At 37.7% G+C, this 15994-nt stretch overlaps 1 protein-coding gene across 11 annotated transcripts in view; it reads right to left on the bottom strand.

The window, feature by feature from the left end:
- TMEM67 (transmembrane protein 67) overlaps positions 1–12495 on the bottom strand; it is a 63283-nt gene extending 50788 nt beyond the window's left edge. For 4 of the 11 annotated variants that reach the window (XR_001720315.3, XR_010159633.1, XM_528307.6 and 1 more), the window contains exons 1-6: positions 12223–12495; positions 11501–11589; positions 8809–8902; positions 3441–3540; positions 1911–1980; positions 1740–1814 (exon numbers count right to left, since the gene is read on the bottom strand). Coding sequence is in view for 6 of the 11 variants with exons in the window: in XM_528307.6 (XP_528307.3) it covers positions 1740–1814; positions 1911–1980; positions 3441–3540; positions 8809–8902; positions 11501–11589; positions 12223–12445 (651 nt within the window). In the remaining 5 variants the exon portion in view is untranslated. The remainder of the gene's footprint in view (positions 1–1739; positions 1815–1910; positions 1981–3440; positions 3541–8808; positions 8903–11500; positions 11590–12222) is intronic. The other 7 variants (XR_008536788.2, XR_010159634.1, XM_009455653.5 and 4 more) reach the window with 4 other exon arrangements.
- Between the last annotated feature and the right edge of the window lie 3499 nt (positions 12496–15994).

Genomic DNA, 15994 nt, shown 5'->3' with positions numbered 1-15994 from the left:
AAAATACTAATCAATTACAAATGGAAAATGGTAACTTTATGGTAGTCATGGTGACTTTAAAGCAGGTGATCAAGGTTAACAGCATCAGTGGTGGCACAGGTAGACACTGTGTGCCCCTGGATGTGATGCAGTCCACTGAAAAGAACATGACATCTTTTTTGTGGCTTTCATCTAAGCAGGTACAAAGTGTGAGGAAAGTATCTGTAGGATGGTAAGGCCTGTAATATTCAAAACTGTTGCATTCATGAAAGACAGGAAAACACTGAGGACCTAGTTCCAGATCGGAGGAAGCTAAAGGGACATGACCATTAAATGATTGGGGATCTCAGACCAGAAAGAACAAAGAGTCATTGTTGGGACTTTCAGCAAAATTATTTCAACTTAAATTATTTGAAAAAGGAAAAAAGGAAAATTAAAGGCCTGCAAATTTAATAATCATATACAGATATTCACTCCAATCTGGAGAAGAATGCCCCAGAAGACATGTATCTTGTTACAGATGAGCCAATTTTGGGATAATCCCAGAGCTACCTATGTATTTTAGCTTTTATTTTGTTGTCTGGTAACTACTTGGTACTTGCCTGTCTTCCTCACAAGACTACACTGAGTAGAGGAATTTTTGCCTGATTCATCAAGATCCTAGATCCCACCCTCATCATTGCTATCCTCACAGTCCTCTTAATCACTCTTATATTCAATAATAATATTAACAATAATGATATTAACAACTAGATCACACCCTGTCCACCCCAAACTCTGGCATACTAAGCATCTTCAATGTTCATTCATTAATTCCTATTGTAACTCCTAGTCATCTAACTCTTATTCTCTTGGATTTGTTACCTCTTTAGTTCCAATTCATCTACTTACTTTCCATTTTATACCCTAGAAGTGGTTATCACCAGCATCTGCTGCCAAAGCTCTAACTCTAGGCCTCAATGCTCTCATCCACAAAATAAGAAACAATTGGCTGGGCGCAGTGGCTCATGCATGTAATCCCAGCACTTTGGGAGGCCAAGGTGGGTGGGTCACAAGGTCAGGAGTTCAAGACCAGCCTGGCCAACACAGTGAAATCCCATCTCTACTGAAAATACAAAAAATTAGCCGGGTGTAGTGGCAGGTGCCTGAAATCCCAGCTACTCGCTGAGGCAGGAGAATCGCTTGAACCTGGGAGGCGGAGGTTGCAGTGAGCCGAGACTGCACCACAGCACTCCAGCCTGGGCAACAGAGCGAGACTCCATCTCAAACAAAAATAAAATAAAAAAAAAAGGAAAAATCTGGCCAAATAAGAATAATCCTGATTTCTCTAATGATTACCATGTACAGGCACTGTGGTAAAGGTATTTTTATTATGTCCAACTTACAGACAATAAAATGAAGTTTTGAAATCTTCTCAAGGTCCAAGGATACCAAACTAATGACTTGCAAATCCAGGGTTCAAATCTAGCGTTTCTGGTGCCCTTAAATGTATTATACTGCATCCTATACAGAACATATACCAGATATTTCTGGTGTAAACATTCTGTAGCGCACTGAAAAACAAACAGGCTACGGTACAGACTGAGTACTGTACTTAGAAATTATACTGCTGAATTATTAGACTAATGTTTCTTAGATTGATTTTTTTCTGTCTTAAAATGATTTACACAAAAGGGTTTCTCATTCTAGCCTGAAATTACTAATGGATGAAATGTAGAAAGTTTTTTAACAACAGAACAAAAAAACTGAAACATACTCACAACTTCTCCATAACGTGCAGCTGAAATTCTACGTAGAGGAAAATTCCCTGTGCTGCTGAAACATAATCCCCCTGTCTTCATAAATAAATGAGGGAAAAAATAGAAGCTTATGAAAAGGCATAAGCAATTGAATTAAAAATATATATACTTTATCAATTTGGTTAGCCTTACTAAAATGTTAGGTTCTGAACATGCACAGGACCTGCTGGTATTAACAAATGTTGGCTCACATCGGACGCACCTGTTCAATATAACAAAAATAATTTTTAAAATGTTAATAAATTATACTAAACCTAATAGAAAAGCTGTCTTTCTAAACAATGGATTAGAGTAGATTCATTCAGTAAGCAATTATGTAAATATGTTAAACAAATTTAAAATAACACTGATTTGAATAGTTTTAGGCCATTCTGTGTTACAAAGTATAAAGTAAGTAAAACTAATCAATAATAGAAGAGCATTTTTTAACTACATGGAATGTACATAATGAATAATTCTGAATATGAAAGATAATTAAGTCACTCAACTAACAAGAGAGCAACAAACTCATATAAATGAAGCCCAATTTTTACAATTAGTTATATCAAATATACTTTCCTTATTTTATGTGCCACAAAGTAAAAAGGTAGCATAACCTGAAGAGAAATGTATCTCTAGCTCCTATCAAACCTACAGCCAACACTTTTAAATAAATTCTATTTACCATCTTTGTTTATTTTAGAAAAATACTTCATATTTTTCATTAATGAATGAGATAGAGGGAGGGAGGGTACTGCTCCAATGAGGACAGTGATGAGTGAATATATGGGTATTCATCACTTGCAAAATAGAGCAGGTAGGAGTCGGGCTGGGGCATGACATAAAACACACTAGGCTTGGGGAAATATTGGGCAAAAAAAATCGGTATTTGGATGCCATAACTCAGGTCAGCCTTAGAGAAAAGATGATCCAACACTAAGTAGCCCTCAGAAAAGCTGCTCAACTATTTTCCATATTAAACTTGGAAACTAAAGAAAAAACTGTGCCTGGAGGGAAGTCATGATGTAGGCCTCTAATAAATTAAAGATGCTGAAATTGGTATAATGTGCTTAAATTAGAGGGAAGTATATAGGCAGGCAGGGGTGTGTGTGTGTGTGTGTGTGTTTCACAAACACATGCACAAAGGGGGAACAGGAAGCAACAGAAAATGGGACTATAAATCAGGGTACCTGGGCTATTATTAGCATACATTTATGTTTTTCTATGTAACATTATAATACATAAGGGCTTTAGTACAGTACTTAGCACATAATTATATTACAGATTATATACAAATTATGTAACAACAAACAAAAATAGCTACCCTGTACAGTGGTTACTATGTAGCACTATACTAAGAACTGTATCTATTTACTTTATTACTTATTATTTCTGAGCCATTACAGCCTATGAAGTGGGTGGTAACATTACCATTCTAAAGACAAGGGATTGTGAAGTAGTGAGCTATCCAAGGTCAGACAACTAACAGACTGGACCAAAATTTGAACCCTAGTGTGTCTCACGCTCTGGGCCTCAGCTTCTGTATCTGTTAATGTCTACTTCTATCCTTCCTTGGGTTATTGTGAAAACTAAGTGATATGATAGGAAAACACTCTTAAAAGTACAAATTATACACTAATATAAGATGATATTAATGAAGTTAGCCCCCATCACACTGCTTACCTGTCTCCTAAAGCATTTACTACCATAAAAGAGTTTTCATTTCCATCACAGAGCTCACAAGTTGCTTGAGACAACAATGTTCCATTAATGTCTCTTTCCACTAAACAGTTTAGAAACAAAATAAAGATGTAACTCATAGTAAACATATAAGCTTCTACATATTCAGAAAATATTTAACAAAACCCAATTGTAACTATTATTCTATTAATTCTCAAAACACTTTATTTGCATTAAAGGCATAACAAGTATCTCCATAATAAAGTGTAGAGAAGTGATCCCTTCGTACCCGTTCATGCCTCCAAAAAAAAAGAGAAGTGATGCCTTCCCTATTCTCACATAGTAAAATATAGAAAATCATTTTCCAAGTCATCGTAACAATTAAGTCAGTATTTTTTTCCTCAAAAATTTTCTTACCTCTTATCTATACATTTCTGTCACACTAGGATGGGGAAGCAAGTATTTTCATAGATTACTGATAAGTTTCTGCAACTTAGAAGGCTTTTAGTAGTATCTATTAAAGTTTCAAATTCACATCCTTATAACACCACAATTTTGTTTTTAGATACCTAACTTACAGAAACACTTGAACATGTATATAAGGATATTCACTGAGGCATTATTTGTTAGAAACAACACGAATATTTAAAATAGCAGAATGATGGTACATCCATGCTACAAAATACTATGGAATATATTAAAAAGAATCAGGTAAGGCCAGGTGAGGAGGCTTATGCCTGTAATCCCAGCCCTTTGGGAGGCTAAGGTGGGTGGATCACATGAGGCCAGGAGTTCAAGACCAGCCTGGCCAATATGGCAAAACCTTGTCTCTACTAAAAAAAAAAAATACAAAATTAGCTGGGCGTGGTGGCACATGCCTGTAATCCCAGCTACTCAAGTGTCTGAGGCATGAGAATCACTTGAACCTGGTAGGTGGAGGATGCAGTGAGCTGAGATCACACCACTACACTCCAGCCTGGGCAAGAGTGAGACCCTGTTTCAAAAAACAAACAAACAAAAAGAATCAGGTAAATCTAACAGAGCATCAGAGCATACCGTTAACTGAAAAAAGTATGCTAGAACAATATTTGTGTATGAAACATTTATGCAAACATACCACTTATGTTTCCTGTGGCTATATAATGTAGATCCTTATAATAAAACAGGGAAAAAAATTCTGAATGTGCACACACAGAGACACACACACCAAAATTAGTACATCATGAAGTGTAATAAATTTCATATTGCCATCCAACTCATAAAACTTTCATTAGTCCCATCCCTAAGAATACACCCCCCAAATACCGTGAGAATCAAGTTAATATTTTCAATGGAGGCAACAGTGCCAATGAAACTACTAAGAAGCTGGGTGCAGTAGATTGCTTAAGCCCAGGAGTTTGAATCCAGCCTGGGTAACATAACAAGACCACGTCTCTGAAAAAATAAGACCAGGCATGGTGGCTCACACCTGTAATCCCAACACATTGAGAGGTCAAGGCAGGAGGACTGCTTGAGGTCAGGAGTTCAAGACCAGCTTGAGATATATAGTAAGACCCCCATCACCACAAAAAAAAAAATTGTTAAAAAGTAAAAAAAAAAAGGTAAAGATAATTTAAAAATTAATCTTTGGGTAATATATGAAATATAAAAATAAAAGGCACAAAAGGATTTATTTTATTTTATTTTTTGAGAGAGTTTCGCTCTTGTCATCCAGGCTGGAGCGCAGTGGCGTGATCTCACTCACTGTAACCTCCACCTCCCAGATTCAAGTGATTCTCCTGCCTCAGTGTCCCAAGTAGCTGGGACTACAGGCACCTGCCACCACGCCCAGCTAATTTTTCTATTTTTAGTAGAGACAGGGTTTCACCATGTTGGCCAGGGTGGTCTTGAACTTCTAACCTCAGGTGATCCACCCGCCTCGGCTTCCCAAAGTGCTGCGATTACAGGCGTGAAACACTGCACCAAGCAAAAAAAGATTTAAAATGAAAATTAAGTCTCTTTCCCACTATTCCCAGGCACTCAGTTCTTCACTCAGGAGGCAGCATTGTTAACAGTTTCTTATGAGTCTTTTCAGAAATAACCTGTGCATATACAAGCACATATGCATATATAATGGTCTTTAAAAAGCTAAATAGTGGAATACCAAATACATAAAATAGTGCTGATAAATAGCAGGTACTCAATAAATATTTGTAGATGAATGAATAAATTATTCCATATCTTGCTTTTTTACTCAATATATCTTAGATTTCTTTCCATAGCACTATGTGTAGAACTGCCTCTTTATTTTTCCACAATTGCATTCCATACCATTGTATGACTATATCATAATTTAATTGATTTATCTCATCTTGATAGAATCTTATTTTGTTTATAATCTTTTGTCTTAGGAATAATGTTGCAAGAAAAAAACATTCAACACTTCTTCAGGCATACAGTTAAGTGTATCCAAATGAGAAATTTCTAGATGAGAGCTTTCCAGGCAAAGATAATCTGTATTTTTAATTTTGATAAACACCATAAATTTGCTTTCCACAGAGGTTGCACCAACTTAAAATTTTTCCCATTAATACAGGAATAACTATTTCCCTGTATCCTTATAAATACATTGTCAAAGTTGAAAAAGTTTCTTTTTTATTTTGAGATGGAGTTTCACTCTTGTTGCCCAGGCTGGAGTGCAATGGCGTGATCTTGGCTCACTGCAACCTCCACCTCCTGGGTTCAAGCAATTCTCCTGCCTCAGCCTCCAAGAAACTGGGATTACAGGCATGTGCCACCATGCCGGGCTAATTTTGAGTTTTTAATAGTGACTACATTCGTCAGGCTGGTCTTGAACTCCTGAACTCAGGTGATCCACCTGCCTCGGCCTCCCAAAGTGCTGGATTACAAGCGTGAGCCACTGTGCCTGGTCGAAAAAATTTTATAATAAAATCTGGTAGGTTAAAAATAAAATCTCATTTTAGCTTTAATGTACATTTTCTTACTCTGAGTAAAGTTGAACATTTTTTTCTCATGTTAAAATATTTTTTTCTATGTGAACTTTATTTATGACTCTTGGCTATTTTAAAAATTGGGTTATTCATCTTACTTTTATTTATCTGTAGGAGCTTTACATTTATTGAAGAACTTCGACCTCTGTCTATTATATGCATTAATATTTTTCTTTAGTTTGTAGTTTGGTTTTTGGTATTATAATTTTTATGGCATTTTATAAATTTACCAATTTTTTCTCCTGTGGTTTTTCTTTTTTTCTTTTTTTTTTGTAGACACAGAGTCTCTCTATATTGCCCAGGCTGGTCAGGAACTCCATGGCTCAAGTAATCGTCCCACCTAGGCCTCCAAAGTGACTGAGTATTTTTGGTCATACTTAGGCCTGTTACACCAAAACTATACAAATTTTTCCTGCATTTTCTTTAAGAACTTTCATATATTCATATTTAGTATTTGACTCATTTGGAGTTTAATTTTCTCAGAAATAAGGTAGAAACCCAACCTGGGTGTTTTCTCAGTTTTCCCAGCACCATTAATCAGTTTTATCCCCACTTATATGAAATGCCACTTTTTTCACATACCAAATTCCCATATGAATTGAAACTATTCTGATTGCCTGTTTTAAGTTCCATCAATCAGTCTGTGTATCCATAAGCCTGTCATATATGTGATTATAGTAGCTATATAACATGCATATTATCTGATGGGGTAGTTCCTTCTTTCCCTTCCCAGAATTTTCTTAGCTTTTCATATAACTTTCCTGTTAAACTTCAGACTCTATTTGTATATTACCCCAAAACAAACAAATAATATCCTGATAGAATTTATTAGGGTCCTTTAAAATATACAGACTGGTAGAAGAGTTGGCATCTTTCTAATATTTAATCTTCCCATCCAAAAATAAAGAATGCATTTTCACTTATAAAAGCCTGCCTTCATATCCCTCAGTAATACTCACGAATTTCTTCAATTAATTATGTTGTACATTCCTTCTAAAGTATATGCCAAGGTCAGGTGCGGTGGCTCAAGCCTGTAATCCCAGCACTTTGGGAGGCTGAGGCAGGCAGATCACCTGAGGTCGGAAGTTCAAAACCAGCCTGACCAACATGGAGAAACCCTGTTAGCCACTAAAAATATAAAATTAGCCAGGTGTGGTGGCACATGCCTATAATCCCAACTACTCCGGAGGCTGAGGCAGGAGAATCACTTGAACCTGAGAGGGAGGTTGCAGTGAGCCAAGATCACACCATTGCACTCTAGCCTGGGCAACAACAGGGAAAACTCTGTCTCAAAAAAACAAAACAAAAATAAAAATTAAAATTAAAAAAAAGGATATGCCTACTTATTTTTTCTTTTTTGTTGCTACTGTATATGAGGTATTTTCTTCCATCACTGTTTATAATAATTTTTAGTCATTCTGTTGGGTGTTTTAAACATACAATCAAATCATCTGTAAACAATGATATTTTACTTTTTTTTTTTTTTTTTTTTCATGAGACAGGGTCTTACCCTGTCGCTCAGGCTGGAGTGCAGTGGCGCCATCTCAGCTCACTGTAGCCTTGACCTTCCAGGCTCAAGCGATCTTCCCACCTTTGCCTCTCGAGTAGCTGGGACTACAGGTGCATGCCACCGTAACCAAATAATTTTTTTTTTATTTGTAGAGATGCGGTTTCACCATGTTGCCCAGACTGGTCTCAAACTCTTGAGCTCAAGCAATACACCTGCCTTAGCCTTCCAAAGTGCTGGGATTAACAACGGCCTACCTTTTCTTTTCCAATGATAAATATTTTTTTTCTCTTACTTAAGTGCATAGTTTGCATCCTTTTCCAGGTCCTGACATTAATAGGAATGCTTACGCTTTTTCCCTATTAAGCATCAAGTTGGCTTTTGAGTTGAGACATATTTTGTCATGTTATGTTAAGGAAATAACCATCTAATCCTACAATATTAAGAGTTTTAAAAAACTCAGACAAAACTTTGTATTTTCTTCTCAATGCCTGCTGATGTTTTAAGTATCACTAAATTTGTACAAAAATAATTTTTATAAACACTATTAAGGGCTGGACACAGTGACTGATGCCTATAATCCCAGCACTTTAGGAGGCTGAGGCAGGAAGATCTCTCGAGGCCAGGAGTTCAAGACCAGGCTGAGCAACATAACGAGACCCAGTCTCTACAAAAAATTTAAAAATTAGCCAGCTGCAGTGGTGTTATGTGTGCAGTCCTAGCTACTCAGGAAGCTGAGGCAGGAGAATTGCTTGAGCCACTGCAAAAATATTAAGTAATCACTTAACTATTTAAATTAGTGCCCTTTTCAAATAAAAACAAAAACAAGAATGAAGATTTATCACTACTTCTTTATAAGGAATCTAATTCTTACCTAAAATATGGCCAATGGGACAGTGACATTTTCCTTCGGCAGTTAAGTCACTAGGGCAAGAAATGCAGTTCCAGCCATCTTCTGTAACACCTTTCTAAATTAAAAGAAAAAAAATGCTTTTCTCTTTTTTAATTAACTTTCTTCTTCTAATCATGTAAGTTCAAAATGCCATAAGAGTATGTAACTACAGTGAATATTCAAATAAATCATACATATATGAGCCACATAAAAATTCCCTGGAGAGATAATTCATGCTTATATTCCAAAATGAAGCTCTATATTATCACTATGTCCTGAAAACTATTAAAGGATTAACTCTGGATAATAGTTCTCTCTTCTTCAGGATCTTTAATTCAAATGGATGCCTGTTTCATAATTATTTGTCATTTCGTTTTTCCATTTACAAATATAAAACACAACACAACACAAAAAGATTGAATCAACGGTCAGTTAATAGGTTAATCTTACCTGTTCTAAAACTCTATTCTAATTTTTAAAAATTCAAATACATAAAAAATTTAGTCCAGGCACAGTGGCTCACGTCTGTAATTCCAGCACTTTGGGAGGCCAAGGTGGGTGGATCACTTGAGGCCAAAGTTTGAGGCCAGCCTGGCCAATGTGGTGAAACCTCGTCTCTACTAAAAATACAAAAATTAGCTGGGCGTGGTGGTGTATGCCTATAATCCTACTTGGGAGGCTGAGGCACCAGAATGGCTTGAACCAGAAAGGTGGAGGTTGCAGTGAGCTGAGATCGTGCCACTGCACTCCAGCCTGGGCAACAGTAATACTCTCTTTCAAAAAAAAAAAAAATTCATTTATGATTCAAAATGGGTAAATTTTATGAAATATAAATTATACACATAGTTGTTAAAATTGATTTATGAGAATATTTTCTTCTATCCATTTATGGCTTGTACTAGTAAAGGTTTTTTTTTTTTTGAGACAGAGTCTTTGCTCTGTTGCCAGGCTGGAGTGCAGTGGCACAATCTCGGCTCACTGCAAGCTCTGCCTCCCAGGTTCAAACAATTCTCCTGCCTCAGCCTCCCGAGTAGCTGGGACTACAGGCACGTGCCACCACGTCCAGCTAATTTTTGTATTTTTAGTAGAGATGGGGTTTCACCACATTTGCCAGGATGGTCTTGATCTCTTGACCTCGTGATCCACCTGCCTCAGCCTCCCAAAGTGCTGGGATTACAGGCGTGAGCCACCGTGCCCGGCCTAGTAAAGGTTTTTGATAAAGTATGACAGCATTCAAAATTGGGCTTATTATATCATATGGTTTAGGAAAAGCCTGGGGCAAAAAACACAATAATTACAAACACAGATGTAACCAAAGTTTATAAAGAACAAAAATAATGCCACAAATTATTTTAAATTTTGGTTGAAAAGACCGAATTTATCAAGAAATACTCCTATATTTGGCAATACATTTATACAGGACAATTTATTTATTTATTTATTTATTTATATTTTATTTATTTTTTTGAGACAGAGTCTCGCTCTGTCACCCAGGCTGGAGTGCAATGGTGCAATCTTGGCTCACTGCAACCTCTGCCTCCTGAGTTCAAGCGATTCTCTTGCCTCAGCCTCCCAAGCAGCTGGGACTACAGGCACGTGCCACCACAGCCAGCTCATTTTTGTATTTTTAGTAGAGATGGGGTTTCACCATATTGGCCAGGCTGGTCTCAAACTCCTGAGCTCATGATCCACCAGGCTCAGCCTCCCAAACTGCTGGGATTACAGGCATGAGCCACCGTGCCTGGCCTATATAGGACAATTTAAAAATTACAATAACTTAAACAATGTCACTGAAAAAGAAATCTGCTGCGAGACCACTTTTTATTAGCAGCTTTTTATCATGGGTAATTCAGCTAGGATCAATATTTGCAAAGATATAAAATAAATGGTAATCTATTATAATCTATTATAAAGATATAAAATAAATGGTAATATAAAAAATGGTAATCAGACTTACAAGTAATACAGATAGCTATAAATTGGGACAATTGATAACTTCATATTAAATTCCCAGAATTAATATTTTTTATATGACAATGAGAAGAAACATTACTGTAAATGTCACAACTGTTACACAGACTTTTAATTATCCAACATGATTGAAAAATATATTTATGTTGAGAATTATATATAGTAACTATTTACTAATTTTTCAAAAATTACGATACAATGAAATTACTAACAAAACAGAAACAGACATTATTTAATCTATTAATGCAATTGGTATTTCATGAAATAATTACACCTTAGATATCATTATGAACATCAATAATCATATAAACTGTTGACATGGTAGGTCTAAGACAACTCCACTTGCATCAGTCAAAAGAATATACACATCCCAAATTGCACACATCCCAGACTGCTCTATATATGCCTTATTCATCTAATTTTCTTCATAACCGAGTTATTCTACGAGTAAAAACAAAAACTTAAATTTTTACAGCTTTGTGGTTTTTGGATTTCAGATTTTAAAAGAAATACATTTCTGTTTTCTCCAAGTTTGCATGAAATTTCGCTGATCTCCCAAAACTTACTCTAGTAAAAATAAAATTAGCATAGTAATTTTAAAGTCTGTGGGGAAACATTAAACATTAAATTATATTTTGAAAAATAAAGATATTTAACTTACTACTTTTTACAGGTAAGTTATTTTAAAATAAATTATGCGCACCATGTTTTCTGGGCACTTTTTACAAATAATAGCAGGTCCTCCATTATTAGAGATCATCTGAAATCCTGGTAGACATACACATGAAGTTCCTAAAAAAAAAAAAAAAAAGCCAATTTTATCCTTGATAAATAAAAATAAAGTTCCAAGATAGTGAAACTTTTAAAAAGTCTGAAGATCTTGAGAAGCAGTATAGTGATTAACAGCAGGATTCTGGAGGCAGTACTGCCTGGGTTCAAATCCAGAAATACACTTCTTGAGTTCCAATCGTAGTAATCCTACTCAGTTGCATGACCTTGAACAAGTTACTAAACTCTCTGCCTTGGCTTCCTCTACAATAAAATGGAGAAAAAAAATTGGTACCTACCTCACAGGGTTAGTATGAGTACAAAATTAGTTATTATACGTAGAGGTCTTACACTGGCACACAGCTGGTATTATGCTGCTACCATTTTAAGTGCAAGTATAACTAAACTATTAAACTACTTAACTGCTGCTGGAAATTTTACATTTCTACGTCACTAAACAATATACATGTATTCGGGCCAGGCGCGGTGGCTCACGCCTGTAATCCCAGCAATTTGGGAGGCGGAGGCGGGTGGATCACCTGAGGTCAGAAGTTCGAGACTAGCCTGATCAACATGGTGAAACTCCATTTACAGGGACTAGGGGCCGACCAAGGCGGGAGTGTTACTTTTGCCAGGGCCCACCGCAAACCGTCTTACCTCGGGCATCTTGCCTCTGGTTAGCTCCACAAGGAACACACGAGAGGGCGGAGATATCAAAGTACTGGTTGTTGTCGCACTTCTCCGGCTGCTGGAAAGGGAAAGAGAAGGTCTGGGCCTGTAAGAAGCGAGGGAGGAACAACAGAAGGAACGCGGTCAAGGCCCGGGCGGATAAGAGGGACCAAGCCGCCATTGCCACCCCAGCCCCACCGCGCGTCGCCATGGTACCGACGCTGGAAGCCTCACAGGCTCCAGCCCCCCATCAGCCTCTGCGGCGGCTTCGCTGAGCTGATTGGACAACCCAAGTCCGGGTACCGGAACTCACTGCTCGTGTTGCTTGGTTGCTAGGTTACCAACCCTGCGCGAAGTTGGCAGGTCCAGTAAAGAATGGGTTAGAGACCGGTTAACCCTGGAACCCAGCGATATTTTCAAACGTGTATAGAGTTCCTCTACTTACGATAGGGCTGCCCCCTCCCCGCAATAAACCCATCGTAAGTTGAAAATATCATAATTTGTCGAGTTATAGTTACATCAGAATTTATTCAGACTAGGTAATTTTCACGTTAAAGGAAACATGACTTGTAGTTTAACAATTTGATGTCAAAAAACCCCACTGACTTAAAACCCAGTGAAGGATTACTATAGCTCAAAGACTGAAAAAATAAAAAAACTTTCCTGCCAGGTTTGAGCATAGGAAATCATGTATGCGAGACAAAGTAGGAAACGGAAGAAACCATGTTTGCTCATTCTGTTGCCAGCGAAATTTCACAAAGGCCCTGACTCAGTGACTGAACGCAGTCCTCCAGAAGAATGCCCTGAAGACAATAAGTAGGATAGAGCACAGGTTTTCACATCTGTTGCTTGAATCACTTCATTTTTTAAAAAGATACAGTCAGTGATCCTAGCTCTTGCCTCTTCCTGTACGTAAGATAACGTGTGACAGGATTAATGATTATGCCTCTGTAATCTATAACCAGATGTAGTCTCCAAACAAAACTTTGATGAGATTTTGCTCCAACGTAACTTCTGAGCACGTTTAATGTAACTTTTGAGCACATGCAGAACTCCATCCCTTGATATAGAAACTGGGGGCAGAACAGCTGCTTTGGACCAGTATAACATAAACTCTTTGAAAGACTCTCCAGGGTTGCATTCCTCAGTAAGACTCCGAATAAAACTAACTTTGAGTCTTGAAAAGCCTGATTTTTTTCTTTAGTTGACATGTATATAAAATGAGATCACCTTTACACCTTTTGTGAATAAAGGAATCTAAGCCTGGTGCTGTGGCTCACACCTCTAATCCTAACATTTTGGGAGGCCACCGTGGAAGGATTGTCTGAGCCCAGGAATTCAAGACCAGCCTGGGCAACATAGTGAGACTCCACTTCTACAAATAAAATTTATTTTAATTAGCTGGGTGGGTGGCACATGCCTATGGTCCCAGTTGCTTGGAAGGCTGAGGCGGGAGAACCACTTAAGCCCAGGAGGTCAATGAGCCCAAAGGCTGCAATGAGCTGTGATCGTGCCACTGCACTCCAGCCTGGATGTCAGAGACCCTATATCAAAAAAAAAAAAAAAATCCTGGACAAAAATATGGAAACGTTTAGAGTTAGAGACCACTTGCGAGGCTAAGGTAGAAATCTAGAGTCTAAATTGGAGCCATGGAGGAAGGGAGAGGCAGGAGAGGATGAATAAAGGAGCTATTCAGGAAGAAGAATTATAAGAATTTTATTATTTGGACATAGGAAGTAAACAAACAGAATCAAGGATAACTTCCAGGTTTCTGATTTGGGTGGCTGGGTAGATGGTTGTGATATTAAAGGAAGATACCTGTGGTAGATAGCTTCTAAGCGAAAACTTATTGGATAAAGAAAATTTTAAGGTAGAAATGAAAGTTATAGGAATATTTAACATGGTGGGAGCTAGAGGTATGGATAATAATAGAAATAATAGGTATTAATAGCTTGTTTTTGTTATCAAGCAAATGAGCTCTCTATCCAATGCATGCACAGAAGCCAATACTATGTGGCACAAGCTTTTGAGGAAAAAAAGTCTTTATTTGCACAACTGGTCAGCAAGGATATAGGAGTGCATTCAAATCTGTTTCCCTGATTTAGAGTCTTGGGTAAACTCATGGGCTTGGAAAGCCAAGGGAAGAATTTAGGAATGTGTCTTGGCAGGCAGAATGGAGGACTTTAAATTTGACCATTTAGAAAAAGGTACGTAGAGGCCGATTTTAGGCCTGATCCTCCAGGCAAATGGACCCATCACTTTTGAAAGAGTTCCAAGTTCAGGTTCCAGTCATGTCCCGGTCTTGGTTCCAAGGAAAGGATTCATTGGTTTTGGGTGTTGTTAGAGGTCCAGGCTTTTTCTATTGCACATGACTGGGCTACATGACTTTCAGTTTTTGGCTCTGTTACATCTAAAAGGTAACACGACATTTTGTTATCAACAGAGTAGGCTCAGTTTGGGCTAGTCCCATGGAGACACTTTTAATGTGTCCGGCATTGCAATATCTCATTTGATCCTAAATTGGGACTGTTATCATCACCTTTACTTTACAGATGAAATAACCAAGGCTTAGAAAGTATAAGTGACTTTCTAAGGTCACACTTAATTCATGGTTCTAACCCTGGTAATTTGACACCAGAGCCCATACTTTTCTTCGGGTTTTTGTTGTTGTTGTTGTTGTTGTTGTTTTAAACTTTAATTTAGGTTCAGAGGTACATGTGCAGGTTTGTTATATAGGTAAATTGAGTGTCTCAGGGGTTTGGGGATCAGATTATTTCCTTACCCATGTGATAAGCATAGTACCCAATAGGTAGTTTTTTGATCCGTACTCTCCTTTCACCCTCCACCCTCAAGTAGTACCCAGTATCTATTGTTCCCTTCTTTGTGTCCATCTGTACACAATGTTAGCTCCAACTAATAAGTGAGAACACACAGTATTTTATTTCTTTCCTGTGTTAGTTTGAGATAGGAGGTTGGCAGGACTGATTTCACAGGATAAGATCATAAAGACCTGGCTGATAAAACAGGATAGGTAAAGAAGAGGACTGAAACCTGCTAAAACCAAGATGGTGACCAAAGTGACCTCTGGTCATCCTCACTGCTCATTATATGCTAATTATAATGGATTAACATGCTAAAAGACACTCCCACCAGCACCTTGACAGTTTGCCTCTTGCCATGCCCACTTAGAGAAGTTACCCTACATGGTCTAACAAGGGAGGACGCTCCGTTCCAGGAATTCCCCACCTTTTTCCTGGAAAACTCATGAATAATCCACCCCTTGTTTAGTATATGATCAAGGAATAACCATAAATATACTCAGTCTAGCAGTCCTTGCCATTGCTCTGCCTATGAAGTAGCCACTCTTTATTCCTTTACTTTCTTAACAAACTTGCTTTCACTTTATTCTGTCAGATTGCTCTTGAATTCCTTCCTGCATGAAGCTGAGAACCCACATAGCCACTCAAGCTGAACCCTAATTTTGAGGTTTTCTCTGTGACAAGTTTGCTTTGGATAATGCAGAGCCCACACTCTTAAGCCCTGCTTTTTATTGTTGCCTTTGAATCTCTGGATGTGCTTTTCTGGGCAGGAATAAAGAAAAGCTAAAGGCAAGTAAGTTCAAGATGAGATTAATGAATTAAAATATTACAAAGAAGGTGAAAAACAGAAGTGGAGGTTGTGGTGAGAAAGGGGAATTAGTGAGGTTCAGATCTTACATCTGGGGCACTTTGTATGGTGAACCCTGTGTTCATTCCCAATC

Source organism: Pan troglodytes, chromosome 7 (genome assembly GCF_028858775.2).
Source record: "Pan troglodytes isolate AG18354 chromosome 7, NHGRI_mPanTro3-v2.0_pri, whole genome shotgun sequence".
NCBI classification, from domain to species: Eukaryota; Metazoa; Chordata; class Mammalia; order Primates; family Hominidae; genus Pan; species Pan troglodytes.
This window is presented reverse-complemented; position numbering and strand designations above follow the sequence as displayed.